The 17038-nt window shown below is 40.7% G+C and overlaps 1 protein-coding gene across 5 annotated transcripts in view; it reads left to right on the top strand.

Moving 5' to 3' along the window:
• Nucleotides 1-17038, top strand: part of SASH1 (SAM and SH3 domain containing 1) — a 190208-nt gene that overhangs the window by 155983 nt on the left and 17187 nt on the right. For 4 of the 5 annotated variants that reach the window (XM_053973148.1, XM_053973147.1, XM_053973149.1 and 1 more), the window contains exons 9-14: nt 2405-2537; nt 6586-6932; nt 11024-11095; nt 13486-13629; nt 15787-15922; nt 16804-16973. In XM_053973148.1, the coding sequence (XP_053829123.1) occupies nt 2405-2537; nt 6586-6932; nt 11024-11095; nt 13486-13629; nt 15787-15922; nt 16804-16973 (1002 nt within the window). Of the gene's footprint in view, nt 1-2153; nt 2200-2404; nt 2538-6585; nt 6933-11023; nt 11096-13485; nt 13630-15786; nt 15923-16803; nt 16974-17038 lie in introns of those variants that run through there. The other variant, XM_053973150.1, reaches the window with a different exon arrangement.

Raw genomic sequence — 17038 nt, 5'->3', positions numbered from 1 at the left:
TCTGTCACTGCTTGTAGAGAACCCCGGCTCAAAAGGGTACTAGGAGTCCTGAAGAATTGGGGAAAAGCAGCTGGCACTTAATTGTGATTGGGCTTTATTTATTTTGAAGTATGGTGAGCACCGTCTGTACCACTCACTCGGGTCTAATTTCAGTACCTTGAGCTGAGGCTGTTTTGACACTTGCTCTTGCTATGGTACTTGTGAATGCAAATGTCAATGTAAAAGCTCTTTCGTTGTCATTGTTGTTGTTGAGTCTTCATAACCCTGAGGGGGCACAGTTCCTTTACAGAGCTCACAGTTTCAAAAACAGTAGTCTTGCAAACTGAGGGTGTACAAAAAGTAATGGTGGAAAGCAATCCCCTAATTGCATTTAAAATAAACATATATTGAGTGCAGAATATGCACGATGGTTGCTTGCCAGGATGCACTTAATGGCCCAAGAAGTCTTGACTGAACTTCTTGATTACAGTCAATAATTCATTCATCATCTTATCTAAATGTGTCTGTCTTGTTTGACATATCACTAAGTTGTCCTAGGCATAATCTCTGAATTAATGTTCATGTTGTTGCTTAATTTACTTCATGTAAACAACCCTGGTACTCTTTACGGTCCTATTTTTCCCAAAGGAAGTTTATTAATTACCTAGCCAGTCTGTAACCACAGTAAATACATTTGTGCAATTCTTGGATGATAGATTGACAATTCCTACGGCCATATGTGGTCAGTTTGGTATTCTTCTTTATTTTGGAGTAATGCAAAGTTTGTGGGAAGCTGGTAATGGACAGTGCCCTTGCAGAAATTTGTTGAAGTTTGCTCTGGTGTGGTTCTGGGGCCCATGTGAGGTGCATGCCTGGGAGGTAGGCTTTCAGAGCTGCCCTGGCTCTGTCAGGCACTGTGTGTGCCTTTGGAAGCATTCCAGTGCAGCTGCTAATTGGTGTCCTGCTCCATGGCATCTGCATTCAGTACCTCATCCTGGTATTTAAGTGCACTACAAAAGCAGAAAGCATTTTTATGTTTGGCCTCTCTTATTCATCCTTCAGATAAGCAGACAGCATTTTTGCTGGGAAGACAAGGGGATGGGGTTTTTTTGTTTGTTTTTACTCAGCTTGCATCTCTTGGGAATCTTTATTTTTAAAAGTTTAATTAAGGAGAAGGAGAAAAAAGGATGAGCAGAAAGGATGAGTAGAAACCCAGATAGCTGCACTGACAGGAAGTTGCATGAGGGTTTTTAGAGCTGGCCATTAGGAATGCTGTGAATTGGCTGGGACGATGAGTGCAAACAATGTAAGGTATATGATCCATACCGCACTCCAGCTGGAGCCTGTGCTGTGCGCAGGAATGTGCAGCGGCGCGGGATGCCAGGGCTGTCCTGGCCAAGCCGGAGAGCCCTGCTGGCCTCCTCTCCTCTCCCCTTCCCTGCCCTTCCCCCCGCCGCCTTCCACATTCTGAACTGATTAAAACAGAGGAAGTAGCACGTTGAACATTGGATCTGGCTCGAAAATCGAAGTTGTCTTCTCGTTCACAAGGAATGGATTGTTTCAGCTTGTTGTGTCACTGCTGCTGGAGAGAAGGGAATTTTTTTTTGTCTCTGTAATGTTTGATACTTGAGGGAAAACAGCTGGAACTGAGCATACTGGATCAGATGCAAAATGAAACGGGATGCTGGGGAATATGGACTGCACTGTATATCTGAAAAGGTCAGAGTTTTCCCTTGGTCAGTGCTGGAGGAATGCTCTGTCCATCTTAATTCGAGCCTCAAGAGCCTTAAGGAGGAGTGTAAGGAACAGGGAGGAGGAAGGGAAGATTCTGTAGCTGTGGCAGTCTCTGAGTGAGGCAGATGAGGTCTCCTCCTTCCTTTCCTTCCCATCCCTTTCTTGTGCTGCTGTTTTTGATTTTCTGGGAAGACTGGCGGGGAGGGGGGGGGGAAGAGAAGTCGTCAGTGACAGCTTCAGTTTGGAAAAGCTGTTTATAACCAGGTTTAAATAGCAAATTCTGAGATGCCAGACAGACCAGGGACTGACTAAACCACGGGAGCATAACTGGTATGGTAAGAAGAACCCTGGAAAAGAGCCCTGCCTGAAACATACTGGAAGAGGACGTGGAAGTAGTTATTACACAATGCATATGAAGAAAGACAAGGGCAGGAATGCATTTCGGTGCCTAGGATCTTACGTTGCACAGATTTAGAAATCAAAATGGTATGTCATGCTTTCAGGAAAAGACAAAGAAAAAAAAAGAAAACCCTCAGTAATTTAAATGTTTCTGTCTGACGCCAGCTGAAAATACAACACTAGTTACAGAGCTGCATTGACACAACGCAGCAGATGAGCTGGGTTAACTTGACTTGAAGGAGCAAGCCATGGAACTGCTGCTTTATTAATATTCCCTTTGTTTCTTTGCCAGTCAAGAGAACAATCCGATGATGAAACAGAGGAGTCGGTGAAGTTTAAGAGGTTGCACAAGCTGGTGAATTCTACTCGCAGAGTCAGGAAGAAACTCATAAGGGTTGAAGAAATGAAAAAACCCAGCACAGAAGGTAAAAAGCAACATGGTTAAAACTGTTTGTGTGAATACATGTTTCTGCTGACAGAGGACAGAAAGTGGAGGATTGGGGGAGGGAGGGGTGGAGTATTCATAAGGGATGGTAGGAACAACTGCCTTGTCTATTGTGCATGCCTTAAGTTACTGAATTTTTAGGCTCTAGAAGGAGGAAAGTGACAGCCTAGAATGTGGTTACTGCTGATCTGGTATTCTCAGAGCAGCACTGGAGAGCCCCTCATTAAGAGATTAGAAATTGGCTTATGTTTTATGCCCCATGCTAGGGAGGGAACAAGCCTGGGAGCAATCCCAGCCAGCTGCCCCACAAGCTCAGCAAGGAGGTAAGTGGAGCTATTACCACACTGCTCCCTCCTCCCAGGCCCTGGGTGGCACACAGGTGAAGCTCCTGCTCATTTTGGGAGGGTAGCAGCTGGCTGGTGGTGCAGTTGAACCACATGGCATCACCCTGTGGCAAAAATACAGAACCTCTATCAGACGTTTTTGTGGGATAGAGGCTGCATTGTGACTTCTGCTTCCAGGGGTTCCTGTCTGCAATTTGGCTTCTGAATGAGCCCTGTTCCCTACAGAAAGGGGGAGAGAAGGGAGGAGGAGGAGAAGGGTGGGGAAAGGGAAGCAGAGGGAAGCAGGCCCTGGGAACACAATGCTGCAGAATTAACTCTGGATGACCTGTATGCATGTGTGTGCACTCAGATTAATGGAGCCTGATCCTCAGGAGCCTCTCTGCACAGCTATGCTTGAGTCCCCACTGGAATTGTGGGCACTTCTCTATGTTGGTGGCCTTCCCGGCATCATATGCCAATTCCTCTCAGCTCTGCAGTGAGCTGAGCAGTATGATGATTCTTCCCCAGTGCATTTAAGGAGAACATGTGCATCTTGCGTATGTGGCAGGAAGCTGCTGGCAGATCTGTGATCTAGCCTGCCTCTCCTACATTATGTTGGTTGGTGTTACCGGCTGGGGTGAAAGACACAGCCTGTCTAGAGCTCTGGAACGGGCAGCTGTCTCTGTCTGGAAAGGCTTTATCACCTCATATGATGAGCATAAAGCTTGGATACCTTGGAAACAAAGATGTGGATTTTGAGACGGGACAAACAAAATAGGACTGTTTTTCCATTGCTCTGGGGAAAGATGGCCCTCAGAGAAGCCTGTCCTACCTCCTCCTTCTCTCCCCAGGGGTCTGGGAAAAGCTGCAGGGAGTAATCAGGGGGAGGCTCCAGGGATGGGAGCAGACACAGGAGCTGGCAGCTCAGGGGCTGCTGGGCATGCAGATGCCTTGTTGCAGTTGAACCAGACTTTCTCTTCTACATATTACGTATCTGTCTTGCCCTCTGTATCCTTTCTTACAGTACTTTACCTCCTTATTTCCTTTCTACCTCAGTCTTTTACTTAAGTGTGCCACTCCTTCCAGGGTTTTTATTTCCTTAGAGTTTTTCCACCCCTGCCCCCTGCAGAAAAAGCACTGAACTAGCAACTGTATTAAAAAAAAAAAAGTTTGTTCACCTTCCTTCTTTTCCCATCTGCTGTCTGTCTTCTCTAGCTCTAGGCTTCTCTGGTTTAATTATCTCTAACTCTGAGTTTGTACTTTATCTATCACTCTGGAGTTTCTTTGTAGATTGACTCTTGGAAAACTCAATAGCAGAACGAATTATTGCTAAATAACAACGTGGATTAATTCTGCATAACTTCTGTATAACTGGAAGGCCCCCTAAGTAGCCAGGTCTACCTTAGCAGTAGATATCTATGACTTTTCTTTCAGGAAATCGGATACCCAGATTTTCATATGGCAAATTAAAAGTGCTTCATAAACGTTGTCCATCCGAGTCTCTCATAACGCAGGTCTGTATTACCAATTGGATATGTCAGAGGACTGTACAAGATCACAAAAAATAGGGTGGTCAGATTTGGGATTCCTGTCTGGCCTTCCAAGTTACCTGCGGTTGAACTGGATTAGTTTTTGAGCTGTTTGCTATGGTTCTTTGAATATGAAGTAATGTGAAATCATAGGTGACAAGGTTTTGGGGACTAAGTTGGCTATAATATTTGATGGAATAACATCAGTAACATTTAAATAAATTCATTAATGTTCAACAGCCTTTAATATAGTATAAGAGTAGACTTACTTTGAAAACTGACTGCAGTTTCCTGGAAGAAAGATCCTGCATAATCCTACTCAAAAATTTCTTCACCAAGAACAACTTTGCCATATTTCCCTTATGCGTTCCTGTAGATTTTAAAGAAAAGCACACTAGTCTCAGATTCTTCTCCCACATTTCTATTACTGACTGTGTTATCACAATGAATGTACATTTGGCCAAGCTAATAGAATTTGCCAGTATCTGAATCCATATGTATTTTGTCTTAATCTGCTCCTAAGTGAGCCAAATAACTGAAACTTCCTAATTCCTGGGCACCATTCTTATATAGCACTTAAAAATGCATCAGATCTACATCTGTGTCATTATGGCTTTGTGTCATGGACTCACTCCAAATAACATCTGTTACAGCATTGACACACAATGCATATTTTACAAGCTGTTTAAAAACATATTTACTTAGTGGACTAAAATTGTTTATCAGTACATACTCAGTCCCAGGAGAATGTCTATTTTCTGTTCAAATTAAGATGTAGAGGGGAAGAAGTGCAAGCTGGACAGTCCAGGGAAAGTGGTGTCAAAACAGGACTCCAATCTACAGACCTACCCCAATAAATTTCTAAAGAGTGAAAGTTGCATGTCAGATGTGATCCCTTCAATGTCATGATGAGCTTTATCATAGTAAAATAGCAGTTTAGGTTTCAACAAATGTATGTCAAATATGTTTTGCTAACAGAGTGAACTGAAGGTGAGGCAGGAATCCTATACAGGGCTGCTAATCTGTCATTGTGAAAGGTGTCCTTTGTTATTGAATGAGTCAGTTTAGTAAATTGTCAGTATTTTGGTAAGAGTTCAAATTTTACTCTGCTCTAAGACTGTGGAAGCAATCAAAGATGAAGGCAAAATTAGGTCATAAAGACATTTGTTTTGGCAAGAAATAAATACAGTCATATTTGTGTGTGTGTGTGTCTGAAACATAGCTAGGAATGCTGTGAAATTTGTCAGGGAGAAAGAGGTGGATGTGTACTTTTATTTTTTACTCTAACCTTGTTCCTGCATCTAAAACCTGTGCCTATATTTTACTCAAAGGAAAACACCAGAGAAAAGTTTCTTATATGATAAATGTTAAAAGGAATTGCAGTTTCAAGTTCTTTATTCCCTTCTCTCCACTCCAAAAAGGAAACCTGGCTATCTGCCCATGTCCAGTACTTATGTTGCAAAATATTCCTGTAAAATATTTTCTGGAAAAATTTGATGAAAACCAAGGGTCTCTTTCATTACCAGGACACTGTTGAAATTGGCACATCTGCAATTTGACCTACTTCTTTGTTTTTGCATCTGCTAAATAAATTCTGTGTGATTAAAACTGGTGTCTCTTCCCCCATCAAAATCCTATAACTTTAAATTTCATCCTGGAGTTCAGCTCCATAACTTTCTGCAAAAAATACTCCTTTCTGCAGCCACAGGAGCACTAGGTATTGGAAAACTGGACCTGAGAGGTACTTGTTTGGGTTTTAATATCTAGATGTACTTCTGACCTATTGTAAGCTCACTAGAGCTGAGCATCATATGCAAGTATCAGAAGAAAAACATGAGAAACAGATCCCAGCTCCAGCTTTTAAGGGATTGTTAGTGTGAATATCTGTGGTCTTAGCTGCAGATGAAAGAGAGAAGCTTAAAATAATGATGAGTTTACTTTCAGGGTGTTGTCTTCTGTCTGTTATTAACTAATCCCAGCATTCTCACTTCACAAATGGGAGGAACTGCTTCAGGTTTATCCACTCAAAACTAACTTCTGAGCAATTTACATCAAAAATAGTTTTCTTCCAATTTAAGTGGCTGATATCTTGCATAAATACAGTAAGACTGTACAGGGAAACATCTTGGAGAATTACGAACCATGACAAGTGTTGTGCTGCTTTTGTCCCCTATAGGTGTGGAAGAGCACTCACTTGACAACTCTCCTATACTGGATGACAGATCAGCACTTTACTCTGGAGTTCACAAGAAGCAATTCTACTTTGACAGCTCCTGCGAAAAGCAGCCAGAGGATGACTCGGACTCACTTACTACTTCTCCCTCATCCAGCAGTCTTGATACGTGGGGAGCTAACCGGAAACTGGTGAAGACCTTCAGCAGAACTGATAGCCGTGGCCTTATCAAGCCTCCCAAGAAACTTGGGACATTTTTCTCTTACCCAGAAGAGGAGAAGTCGCAGAAAGTTTGCCGCTCCTTGACAGATGGGGAAATGAAGAAGAGCCTCGGCTCACTGAGCCATGGGGTAAGTACAGAAAGCATTTGCTTTTATGACAGCAACAGGCACAAGCACCATCTTCTGGTGTCCCTGGAGGAGATTCAGAGTGTAAGGAAGCAGATCCGATTGAAGAAAATGGATACTAACTATTCCTGTTCCAGAGCTTTTCTTTGCCAGCGCCCTGCTAGGAAAGGAGCATCCCCCACAACTTGCGACCTACAATTACTGCGGCACAAAACGAAAGGGGGTGGAGGTTGTGGCTTCCCAAACAGAAGGCTACGAGGGCGCACCTCTGTCAGCGAGTTCAATATCACCTATGTGGTGGAGAGAAGCCTGTACAGTCACCTCAACCTCTCACAGCTGGTGCGTCCCGTTACTGACAGGACCCTGAGCAAGGCCGACAAGCAGGACCTGAGGAGATGCCTGCTAGAGGAGGATGAGGAGGCCAAGAGGAAGTGGGCTGCCACAGTGGATCGCTGTACTAAAAGGGTTCTCTTGAGAATCCACCAAAAGTCTGTGAGTCAAAGAGTTGCCATGAAGGTGGTCTTCCAGTTTCTGTGAGGTTGCAGTGAACACTTTCTGCTTTGTACTTTTAACTAAATGCAGTGCTTCTGCTTTCTTTGCCATGAGAAACTCTTAAGCACTATAATGCAGCTGTAAGGGAAAGGCTTGATAAAATCTTGTCAGAGAAGAGCTTTGTTGAGTCTGCTGTTTCTGCGTGTACAGAATAACTCAGTGAGAGAGAGCAAATATGACAAAATTCTGCTTTTTTAATTCGCCTAGTGCAGAAATAGAGATCACCAGTGAACAGAGAAGGTTTGAGATGCTACAAATATCTTCTTTGTGGTGCTTTGGGAGTCACTATTCTCTTCAAGGGGTACCAAGAGATGAACAAGATTTTCAAAGTAATAGAGTGTTATTACTTAACTGTGTTCTATTTCTCTTCAGCTGTCATTGCCTTAAATTGGCCCTTCCCTTCTCAGATTGCATCTCACCAGTTCACTCACCCAATCAGTATTCTCCCTTACATACACAGCTGCAGAAAGAGAGTTTAGCATTAGGTAGTCACTGCCCTCCTGCTTGCTGCTTACCGCCACCAGAATTGTCACTACTGCTCCTTTCTAGCAGGGAATGAAGGTGGCACCTTCCCTCAGAGCATTACAGAAAAGGAACAAGAGGTGGTCAAAAGAGGAAATTGTACTTACTTTGTGAGAATTTAAATGATTTGAACACTCCAGAGGGATCCAAAGCTGTTTCCTGATTATATGACCCAGTTTTGACAGTTCCATTAACCATGATTCTGAGTTTCCTAGGAACTTGCCTTTGGTGCCAGATCTCCAACGCTGAGTCAGCTAGTCTGTTGTCTGGTTGACAATGTTCCCTACCTTAGTGGATGGAAACAGCAGTGCACTCGTAACATTAAGCAAGATATTCCAGTGAACAATACAGTAGAAACAGCTTTTCCTCTTAAATAACAGATTTTTTTTTTTTTTTTTGAGAGGTCTCTGCTTAATTTCTTCTGGTATAAGTTACAAGAGTGACAGCTGTGGTCTCCTTGAATAGCCTATGGGAGGTGACCAAGTCTTCATGGTTCACTTTTTGCTCTTTGGCCACAAAATACTGGGATTTTTTTCCTACCCACTACCATGAACATTCTCTCTTGGCAGCTTTATTGCTTCTTCTGCATTGACTGCTTACCTTGCCCCTCACAGGATACTGTTTATTGCTACAGACATTGTACTCAGAAGATGTTATTTTCCTGTAAGGATATTGCAGTGATAGGAGAAACCTTGCCTGTCCTTCTGTGGGTTGAATAATAAGGTTATCTGGAACCAAAAAGCATACTTCAGATATTCTAGAGATGCTCCATAATTAAAAATACCCTCTGAAACTGACTTGGTAAATACAGATGACAGAAACAAACTCTTCAGTTCTTCTAATAAGTTTGTCTTGTCTCGCCATAGTAATTTCATTATGAAAACTATCGGCACTGACCTTTGCTTAATCACAGAGATACAGTTAAAGAAATGGACAGTGTTTTGTTGTTGCTGAGGAACTTCTCAGTCAGCTGCTTCTCCAGCCTTGTGTGAATGGGATAAATGTTGGAGACCTGCTGCCCTTACTAACTTTTTCAATGCACTTCCTGAAACCACAAATAGCTGTCAAGCTTCAACTGATGCCGCTCCTTCTTAGAAACAGTTAATGTTTGTTTGCTGCAACCTCAGGGAAATTGCAATGCCTCTGTATTCAGTGGAATTGGTCACTCTGTCTTGCCTTGCCATTCATTTTTGTCATTTATATTTGTTTCAGTGGCCTGGACATGCATGAAATTTTCAAATGGCATCAGTTTTTCTTTTCTCCCAGAAGAATAATACTTTTGATTGCATGGCCATTCCATTGAATATCCCTCTCCTCATCCACAGACCTTTTGTTTGCTGCAGGATTGCCAGGGTCCCTACTGGAATCTGAAGATGGAGGTTAAATTTTAAATGTATGGGGAGGTCCATAGTGAAACAACAAGCATCCTTAATAAGGTGTATTTACTCAGAAGCTTTGAACCAACAGTTGTCTTGCTCTCCAAGAAGACTTCTTTAGGAGGAGCCCTGGCTGGTTTGACAGACAAGTTTGCTCAGAGCAGTTCCAAGCAGTTCCAGATGTCCTCTCTTCATTGCTGGGATTACCATATGCTGTAGGATTAGTTATAATGGTTCTTCACAGAAAGACCAAATCACTCCTAGCTAAACATGCTGTGCTTTAGAAACTGATCTTATTACTTGTGGTTGGTCTCAAATGTTTTCTAAAAACAATTTTTAAAACCTGTGCCATAGTCACATTTCCTTCTGGGAAAAAAAAAAAAAAACACTTAGAAAAATTCTATATCGCAGCATTCTCTTTAATGTGTGTGGGGCCTAGACAAAGCTGGCTTTGAGTTCCACTAGAGTTGTAGTAGGTACAAAAACTGTCATCCAAGTTTTTTGGGTGTAAGCAGCAAGAAGCTATAAATAAAACCTTTTAAAAGCTATTAATATGTATGCTTATAAGTGGTGAACAGGAAGAGTGCTTACTTTAAAATAAAGAATTCTTATAATTGTTTATTAAGTGTCACAGTTTATACAGCTTGCTTCTTCCTAATAGACAAAGCAGGCTGGTAGGTCTCAGCTGGTGGGTTTTCACTGACTCACAATCCTTTGTAGGTCTGAGCCAATTTCTAATCAATACCTAATTGATTCTTAAGTGTCTTTCAAGTTACTCTGTTGGGTAGTTCAGACCCTAAGAACTTTTAGTTCACAAGCGTTGATCTTCTTCCTCCTGTTTATCTCAGCTCTGACTCTGAAAAGAATACTTATAGTAGGCATCTGCCTGTCTTCAAAACCACACTCAGAGCCCAGAGTTGAAGTTGTGCAAGTTAATTGTAATGGCCATACCTTCATTTCCCAGCATTGCCCAGTGAGATTTCTGCCAAAGCCAGTTACTTGAGTACTGTGCAGCTGGTTGTTCATTGGTCAGATTTTATTACCTCTTAAAGAAAAAGCTGGAAGTGACTAATCTGGAATCAGGGCTTGCTGAGTCTCTGGGGACACAATGCTTATGGATAGCTGGGCTGGGTTTTCCCTCCTCTTATCAAGGGCTTACCCTACTAGGCTTCCAGTGATTCCCTGTATTTCAGTGGAAATGCAGCCTATGCAGCTATTCAGAAGGTGGGTTATTCAATGCTTTGAAAGATTTAGAAGATTGGTGGTCCTCTGTTTCAGTGCTGCTATGGACTTATTTATGAAGGCAGATGGGAATGAAGAGATGGAGTTGCCAGCACCTTGGAAAACTTGATGCATAAGATCAACAGTTTCCTCAGACCAAAAAGTCTTTTTTCTTTTTAAAAAGAGGAGTAGGCAGTAGATGACTCAACAGCAGCAGACCTTAGGCCAAGGAGTTGCCTCTGGAAAAGAGAGACTCATATTGCCTTGCAACAGATTTCCTGATTTATAATTTCTCATCCCTTTGTTTGTTTGTTTGTTTCCATTTTTGCAGACGTTTGTATTTTAATTGGTGTTCCCCAAACTGCAGATGTTCTACGTGAGCTAATCATGGTGATAAAACTATCTATCCTTGGTTTTTTGCAGAGAACCTGTAGCTTTGGAGGGTTTGATTTGACAAATCGTTCCCTTCATACTGGAAACAGTTCTGACCAAATGGTGAGTTTGAGAAGGTGCAGACTTGAAATAGCATAAAATGAAATGCACAGGAGAGTTATAATAGACTGAAATGTAATTTAGGTCTGTAATAATAGTTTGGAGATCCAAGAAAACAGAGCATCTTTGTTAACCTCAAACTTCCTTAGCTTTGAGAATAACATACCCGCCCAAATCCATGTGTGTATAAGTATTTATATACAGTATGTGTAAAGAGGTAGCAACAAGTGATCAAAGCACAGATCTGGGGACACATCTGTGAGTTATTCTTATATCTGACTTCCTCAGAACATCACCCAAGGCAAAACATGTGCTTGCTATACTTCCTTGGTAAAAATATTTACTATTTGGAATGATGAGGCTAACTTTCCTGAAGATTTGCAAATTATTTGTATGGAAGTCATAATGTAAGAAGTTCATTATTAGTTTTCTCATTGTATCTCAGAGCTCTGGAGAAGACCAAGATCCCATTGTGCTGGGTGCTGCACAGTTGATCTCAAAGCATTCTTGTGTTTAAAAAAAAACACATGTCCCCTGAGAATTAATTCCATTTTATGTTAGTCATGTTGATCCCACTGTTACTGTTGGTTGGCCTATGGCCAAAAATAACAGAAGAGAAATGAGCCAGAACATTATATCAAATGAAATTGCAAACATATTTTTTCCTTTTGCCCATATATGCTTTTCTTTTCTGTTTCAGCATTGGATTTGATAACCTTCCTGTCCACTTAAATCTAAATTGTCAGCCATTTTGTATGTCAGTATTATATTATTTTTTATGTCAGCTGAGGTTTTTGGGCATGTTTTTTGTTGCCTTATTTTTTTTTAACATCATAAATTACCCCTAAATTTGCTAAATCTGTGGGTGATTATTTTAGTCATCAATTTTCAACTCAGCAAACAAATTAACTTCTGAACTTATAGTGTTTATCTTTAAACATAGATACTTGTTTTGATCAGATTGGTTTTAATATAAGAAAGTGTGAAGTCTAGATGTTATATTTATCTCTGGGAGCATTAGTAGTGGGAGAGATGCAGTGCACTAGATCAATACATGTGGATCAAAGCCAGTTTTTTTTCTTGAAAACATATAAGTCCATTAAGTAGAACGGTTTTTTTTTCAAAAAAGATTAGGCAAAAAGCTGTCCTTAATTTCTGGTAAAAGACCAAAATTACCAATGAAGTTGAAATTATGAATAACTTTTTGAGGGGAAAACCAATGGATTGTCCGAAATGAAGTATCAGTTGAATTTCAGAGGTACTTTTTGTAAGAACATTGATGAAGTAGAAAACATACATAAGTGTAGAAAAAAAGATAAATCTTTAATGTACAATATAGTACATTAGTTAATGTACAATATAGTGCATCTATTTTAGGGTTTGCTGTCTTCTCGTAGATAAATTTAACCAGATCAGAGACCAAACTCTGTAGTCAATCTCTTTGGCCAGATGGATTTTGGTCCTTTTTTGTGCTGTGATTTTTGGTGCACCCTTGGCAATGGAGGGTGCTGGAGTACATCTAATAAAGCTGCATTGCTCAGTGGTTCCTGAAACAGAGTAGAACATAAGGCCGTGTTCAATGTCCTGCCTGGACAATCTGAATAGGGGCTGAATCATACAAGTTTGGTAAAATGCCAGCTGATCCATGTTAACTGTGTACTTGTGATATAAGTACACAGCTCAGTACCTTAAGCAGGTTTAGAAAAGGTTAAATGAATTCAAAGCAGTTGGTCTGTCATCCACTATATAGGGACCAGCTAATTTAGTTCGTCAGTACCCTGTTATGTGCCTTAAAAAAAACAGTGCAAATTTAACCTACCATGGTTGATGGATTTAGTACATTTTTTGTAGTGTTTGGTTTTTGTTGTTGTGAGTTTTTTTAGGGTGAATAGTAAAACCACAGAGGTTAGCAGAATGCCTGTCTGAAAATAAAAAGTAAATTTAGGTAGCCAAATGTAGATATCCACATACATATATACACACAGATAGATATATATTTGGCTAGTATCTCAGAGGTACCTTTATTCCTGTTAAATTCTTGGTAGTATTGAAAAACATGAGCCACAGCTACTGTTGTGTGTCCTTTTAGAAAGGCTTAGACTGAGACATAGGGTTTTCTATCAGATCAAATATTAACTGAAATTCAAAGGATAAAGGCATCCTAACAGTCCCCAGCACATCTGCACACAATACTTTGACAGATCAGGCCTTAAGAGTAAGCAACAGTGAACTGCTACAGTGGTTTGCCCAAGGTCTCAACAGTGAATTTGGAGCAGGCAACAGGACACTGTGCTGCTGTCCTGTGTCTATCAGGACCTCTCTGCAATAACTGCTGGCTAAGGGAGAAAATGGCTCTTCTATTTGAAAGGCTTAAGCCCTTTTTTATTTTGCAGGGCAAAGAAGGAGACTTTGTTTATAAAGAAGTTATCAAATCACCCTCTGCCTCCCGTATATCTCTGGGTAAAAAGGTGAAGTCTGTAAAAGAAACCATGAAGAAAAGGATGTCAAAAAAATACAGCAGCTCTTTGTCTGAGCAGGTATGTAAGGTCTGCAGTGGAATCCACTTAATAATGTAGAAGTGATAATCAATATTGATTCCCATGCATCAGGGCATCTCTGAAGAAATTTCTAACAAGATTATATGGTGTGACTTATTCCTATGTTCTTATAAAATCCCTCACTGTGAAATGGCTTCCTATAGATGCCAGTACCATGGAAAATGCATTTTCAGATTGTCATTTAAGTAGCTCATCAGAAGTCTGTCATTGATGGTGTTACACACCTCACTCTCTATTTCCATTTCTTTTCTATAATAATTTATTAGGGGAACCAGTCTGTGACACAGGGTCACAGTAATATATTTAATCTGCAATTTACACCCTAGTTTAAATTCCCAGCATAACTTCACATGTATGCAACTCTTCTCTGCTATTGCAGGTCTTTTCTCCATCATAGCTTGCCCTGTGCAGCAGCCCATTAAAATAAAGGCCCAGTCTAGTCAGAAAGGGGCATCTGACAGAAGATTTTCCTGTTATTCTTTTCATTACAGATCTTCATAGTCTATTCTTAAAGGCAAGAACCTTTTTGTACTTCAAACCTGAAGTACATTAGTTCTAAATTAGACTTTGAATTTCAGTAGCCTAGAAACAATTGCTGTCTTTTTCCCTTTCCTTTAGTGAAGTGTCAAAAGTCTTCGGCACTTGTTTAAAACCGGGCTTGCCACTTGGACTGTGTAAGGAATAAGTTGGAAAGCCGCTGGGAAAGCAAAGCTCTTCCTGGTTAACACCGCCCCCCAGTGGGCTCGGACCGGTCGCGGGGGATGCTCGCAGTCACGGGAAATCGGGAATGGAAGTTTTGCTCTTAATACAAAGCCTTAGTGCCTGTAAAAGGAGCAGTTCGTAACATTCATAATAACAACCCCAAACTGAAGAATCCAAATGCACCAAGAGAGGCCAAAATATGGCCAGTGTTATGCCATGCTTTGTGACTACATAATCCCTTTCCTGCAGAACTGTTCATTAGCCATACTTACTCATAATCAGGGCAATGCTACACTTATGGTTATTTAATCTAAACTTACAATTAAAATATTTTAAGGTGTAACATGATTTAATATTTATAAGAAGATGGTCTGGTGTCTGACTGGCTTTCCAGTGTGCCTCTGCTGCCAAAGGGATCCTTTGAGAAATTGCTTTACAGTGATTTAGCAATACTTCCACTCTCTGTCTCTGTAAGATTGACTTTTCCTCTGAAGTCATAATGCTGGGATGAGATTTTCCTAATGATTCTGCAGCATGCAAATAATAGCATTCATCGAAAAGTTTTGTGGCCATACATCTCCACAAAACATTCTTATATGCGAGCTACAGTTATTTTGTTTTCAAACTTTATGGCACAGCTGTTTTAGAATATTTATAACTTTCAGGCATCATGATTCAAAGTATGTTCCAGTATCTCTTCCTGCATGCATTAAACAAGCAAAAGTTATGCTGGCCACAAGTATCTGCTGCTTTGTTTTAACTGTGCTTCACAAAGGCTAACAGAATTTCAGTTTAGGAAAGACCCTTTTGATTTTCTGTAATGTTTGACTGAATGAAAAGAGAAATTTTCTCAACTATTGCACACTTTAGCAACCAGAACATACATGTAGCAAAATCTTTTTATATTTATGCATTTCTGTTTATGAGTATTTGTACTATGCACAATTCTAGCTAATTCTTTTTTTTGTTCTTATAGGTAAATGAGCAATAATATAAAAAATTAACTGAAAAAAAAAAAACCAAAAACATTGCTTCATGTCTCACTTGCATTGTCTGATTTGTTTGTGTTCATCTTTGTACAAAATTCTGATTCAAAGACCTGAATTTGGCACTAGCTGTTTTGCAAGTGCTGCTGGCAAAAATATAATGTGTCATGAAAACCCGTGAATTGAGAGGTTTGTATAAGGTTTTTTTTTTTTTTCCTACTTACAATGCTAGCTTTTTTTGACTGGTCAGTTTACTCCCATCACCACTATCGTGCCTAATAAAGTGGAGTTTCTACCACAGCTGGGCACTGCTCAATAAGTAGACAGAAGTTTTCAGCCTATCTGGTAAAGAGCTGGAAAACAGAATCTTTTTCCTTGGAGGCAGACAAGCAGCCCCTGTCAGTGCCTGTGTTCATTTATCAAACTTTAATGGTCCAATCCCTTTCAGGAGTCCAGCCCTGGGATCGTGCCTGGTTCCCCACAGTCGCCACCACCAGACACTGACTCCCTGGACAAACCCAAGCTGAAAGCTGGTGGCTCAGTGGAGAGCCTGAGGAGTTCCTTAAGCGGTCAGAGCTCAATGAGTAAGTTCAGTTGTAATTGAGTTGCTCCATTTCTGTGGCTTCAGGGGGGAGCAGAGATCTCCACCGTAGGCAGAAACAGAGAAAGTCAAAGCAGAAGCAGTGGTTAAAACATGGAAAGGCTGAGGGGTTAGTCATTAGGGGTTTACAAAGAATTTTAAGCTCTTTGATGCAAAGACAGGGGGTTTTTTGCTTTGTTTATACAGAACCCTGAAAAAGTGAAATCCTGCTTTCTGTCTGGCGGGTCCTGCTATTACAGTATAAATATTCTAATATAAATGTAATGTAATAATGAACCTGGTTACTACCGATCAAGTAGTAAACATCTTTACTCTGGATTTCTCCTGAGCACTCCATATGAGCCTTCCACCATCCCTCAAGAGAAACCTAGAGTTTCTCTCATTAACTAGTTAAAGGAAGAATAGTATTTAAAACCTCTCTGGTTTAGACTGTCTCTATAAGAAACAGCTGAAATAGAACACGTTATGTGTACTTGCTACACTATTCACCAAATTTATGGACTTGAGAGGGATTCTGAAACCCCCTTGCAGGTTTCAGAGCTTGTTTTCCTCATGAACATTTTTGTGAGCAAAACTTCCCAGAAACATGTCGTCAATCTCTTGTTGACGTGCCATACATGAGACACTTGTTAAACAGCTTCTCTGTTAAATACTGAGGGAGTGAATTCAGGAAAGCAGGAGTGCAGAGTAGATTTGCTAACTCTCCCATCCACATGTGTGTATAAAAAATAGCAGCATTTGAGGGCTTTTAACTTTAATTACCATGTTTTGTGGAAAGAAGACCCATTTTCTGTCTTGCCTCTGTTTCTGAAGCTTCTTCACAAAGAAGCTTTTTTGTGAACTGATACTATGTCTCTCACACAGGTGGTCAGACAGTGAGTACAACAGATTCCTCAACCAGCAACAGGGAGAGTGTGAAATCAGAAGATGGTGACGATGAAGAGCCTCCTTACAGAGGACCTTTCTGTGGAAGAGCCAGAGTTCACACTGATTTTACTCCAAGTCCTTATGATACAGATTCTCTGAAGCTCAAGGTACCAGCCATATCTGTTTTTAAGGAGTCAAACATTTATTTTGCCAAAATTCAAAATTAAGACCT

Source organism: Vidua macroura, chromosome 3, assembly GCF_024509145.1.
Source record: "Vidua macroura isolate BioBank_ID:100142 chromosome 3, ASM2450914v1, whole genome shotgun sequence".
NCBI classification, from domain to species: Eukaryota; Metazoa; Chordata; class Aves; order Passeriformes; family Viduidae; genus Vidua; species Vidua macroura.
The sequence above is the reverse complement of the archived record's forward strand: the minus strand, read 5'-3'. Positions and strand labels throughout refer to the sequence as shown.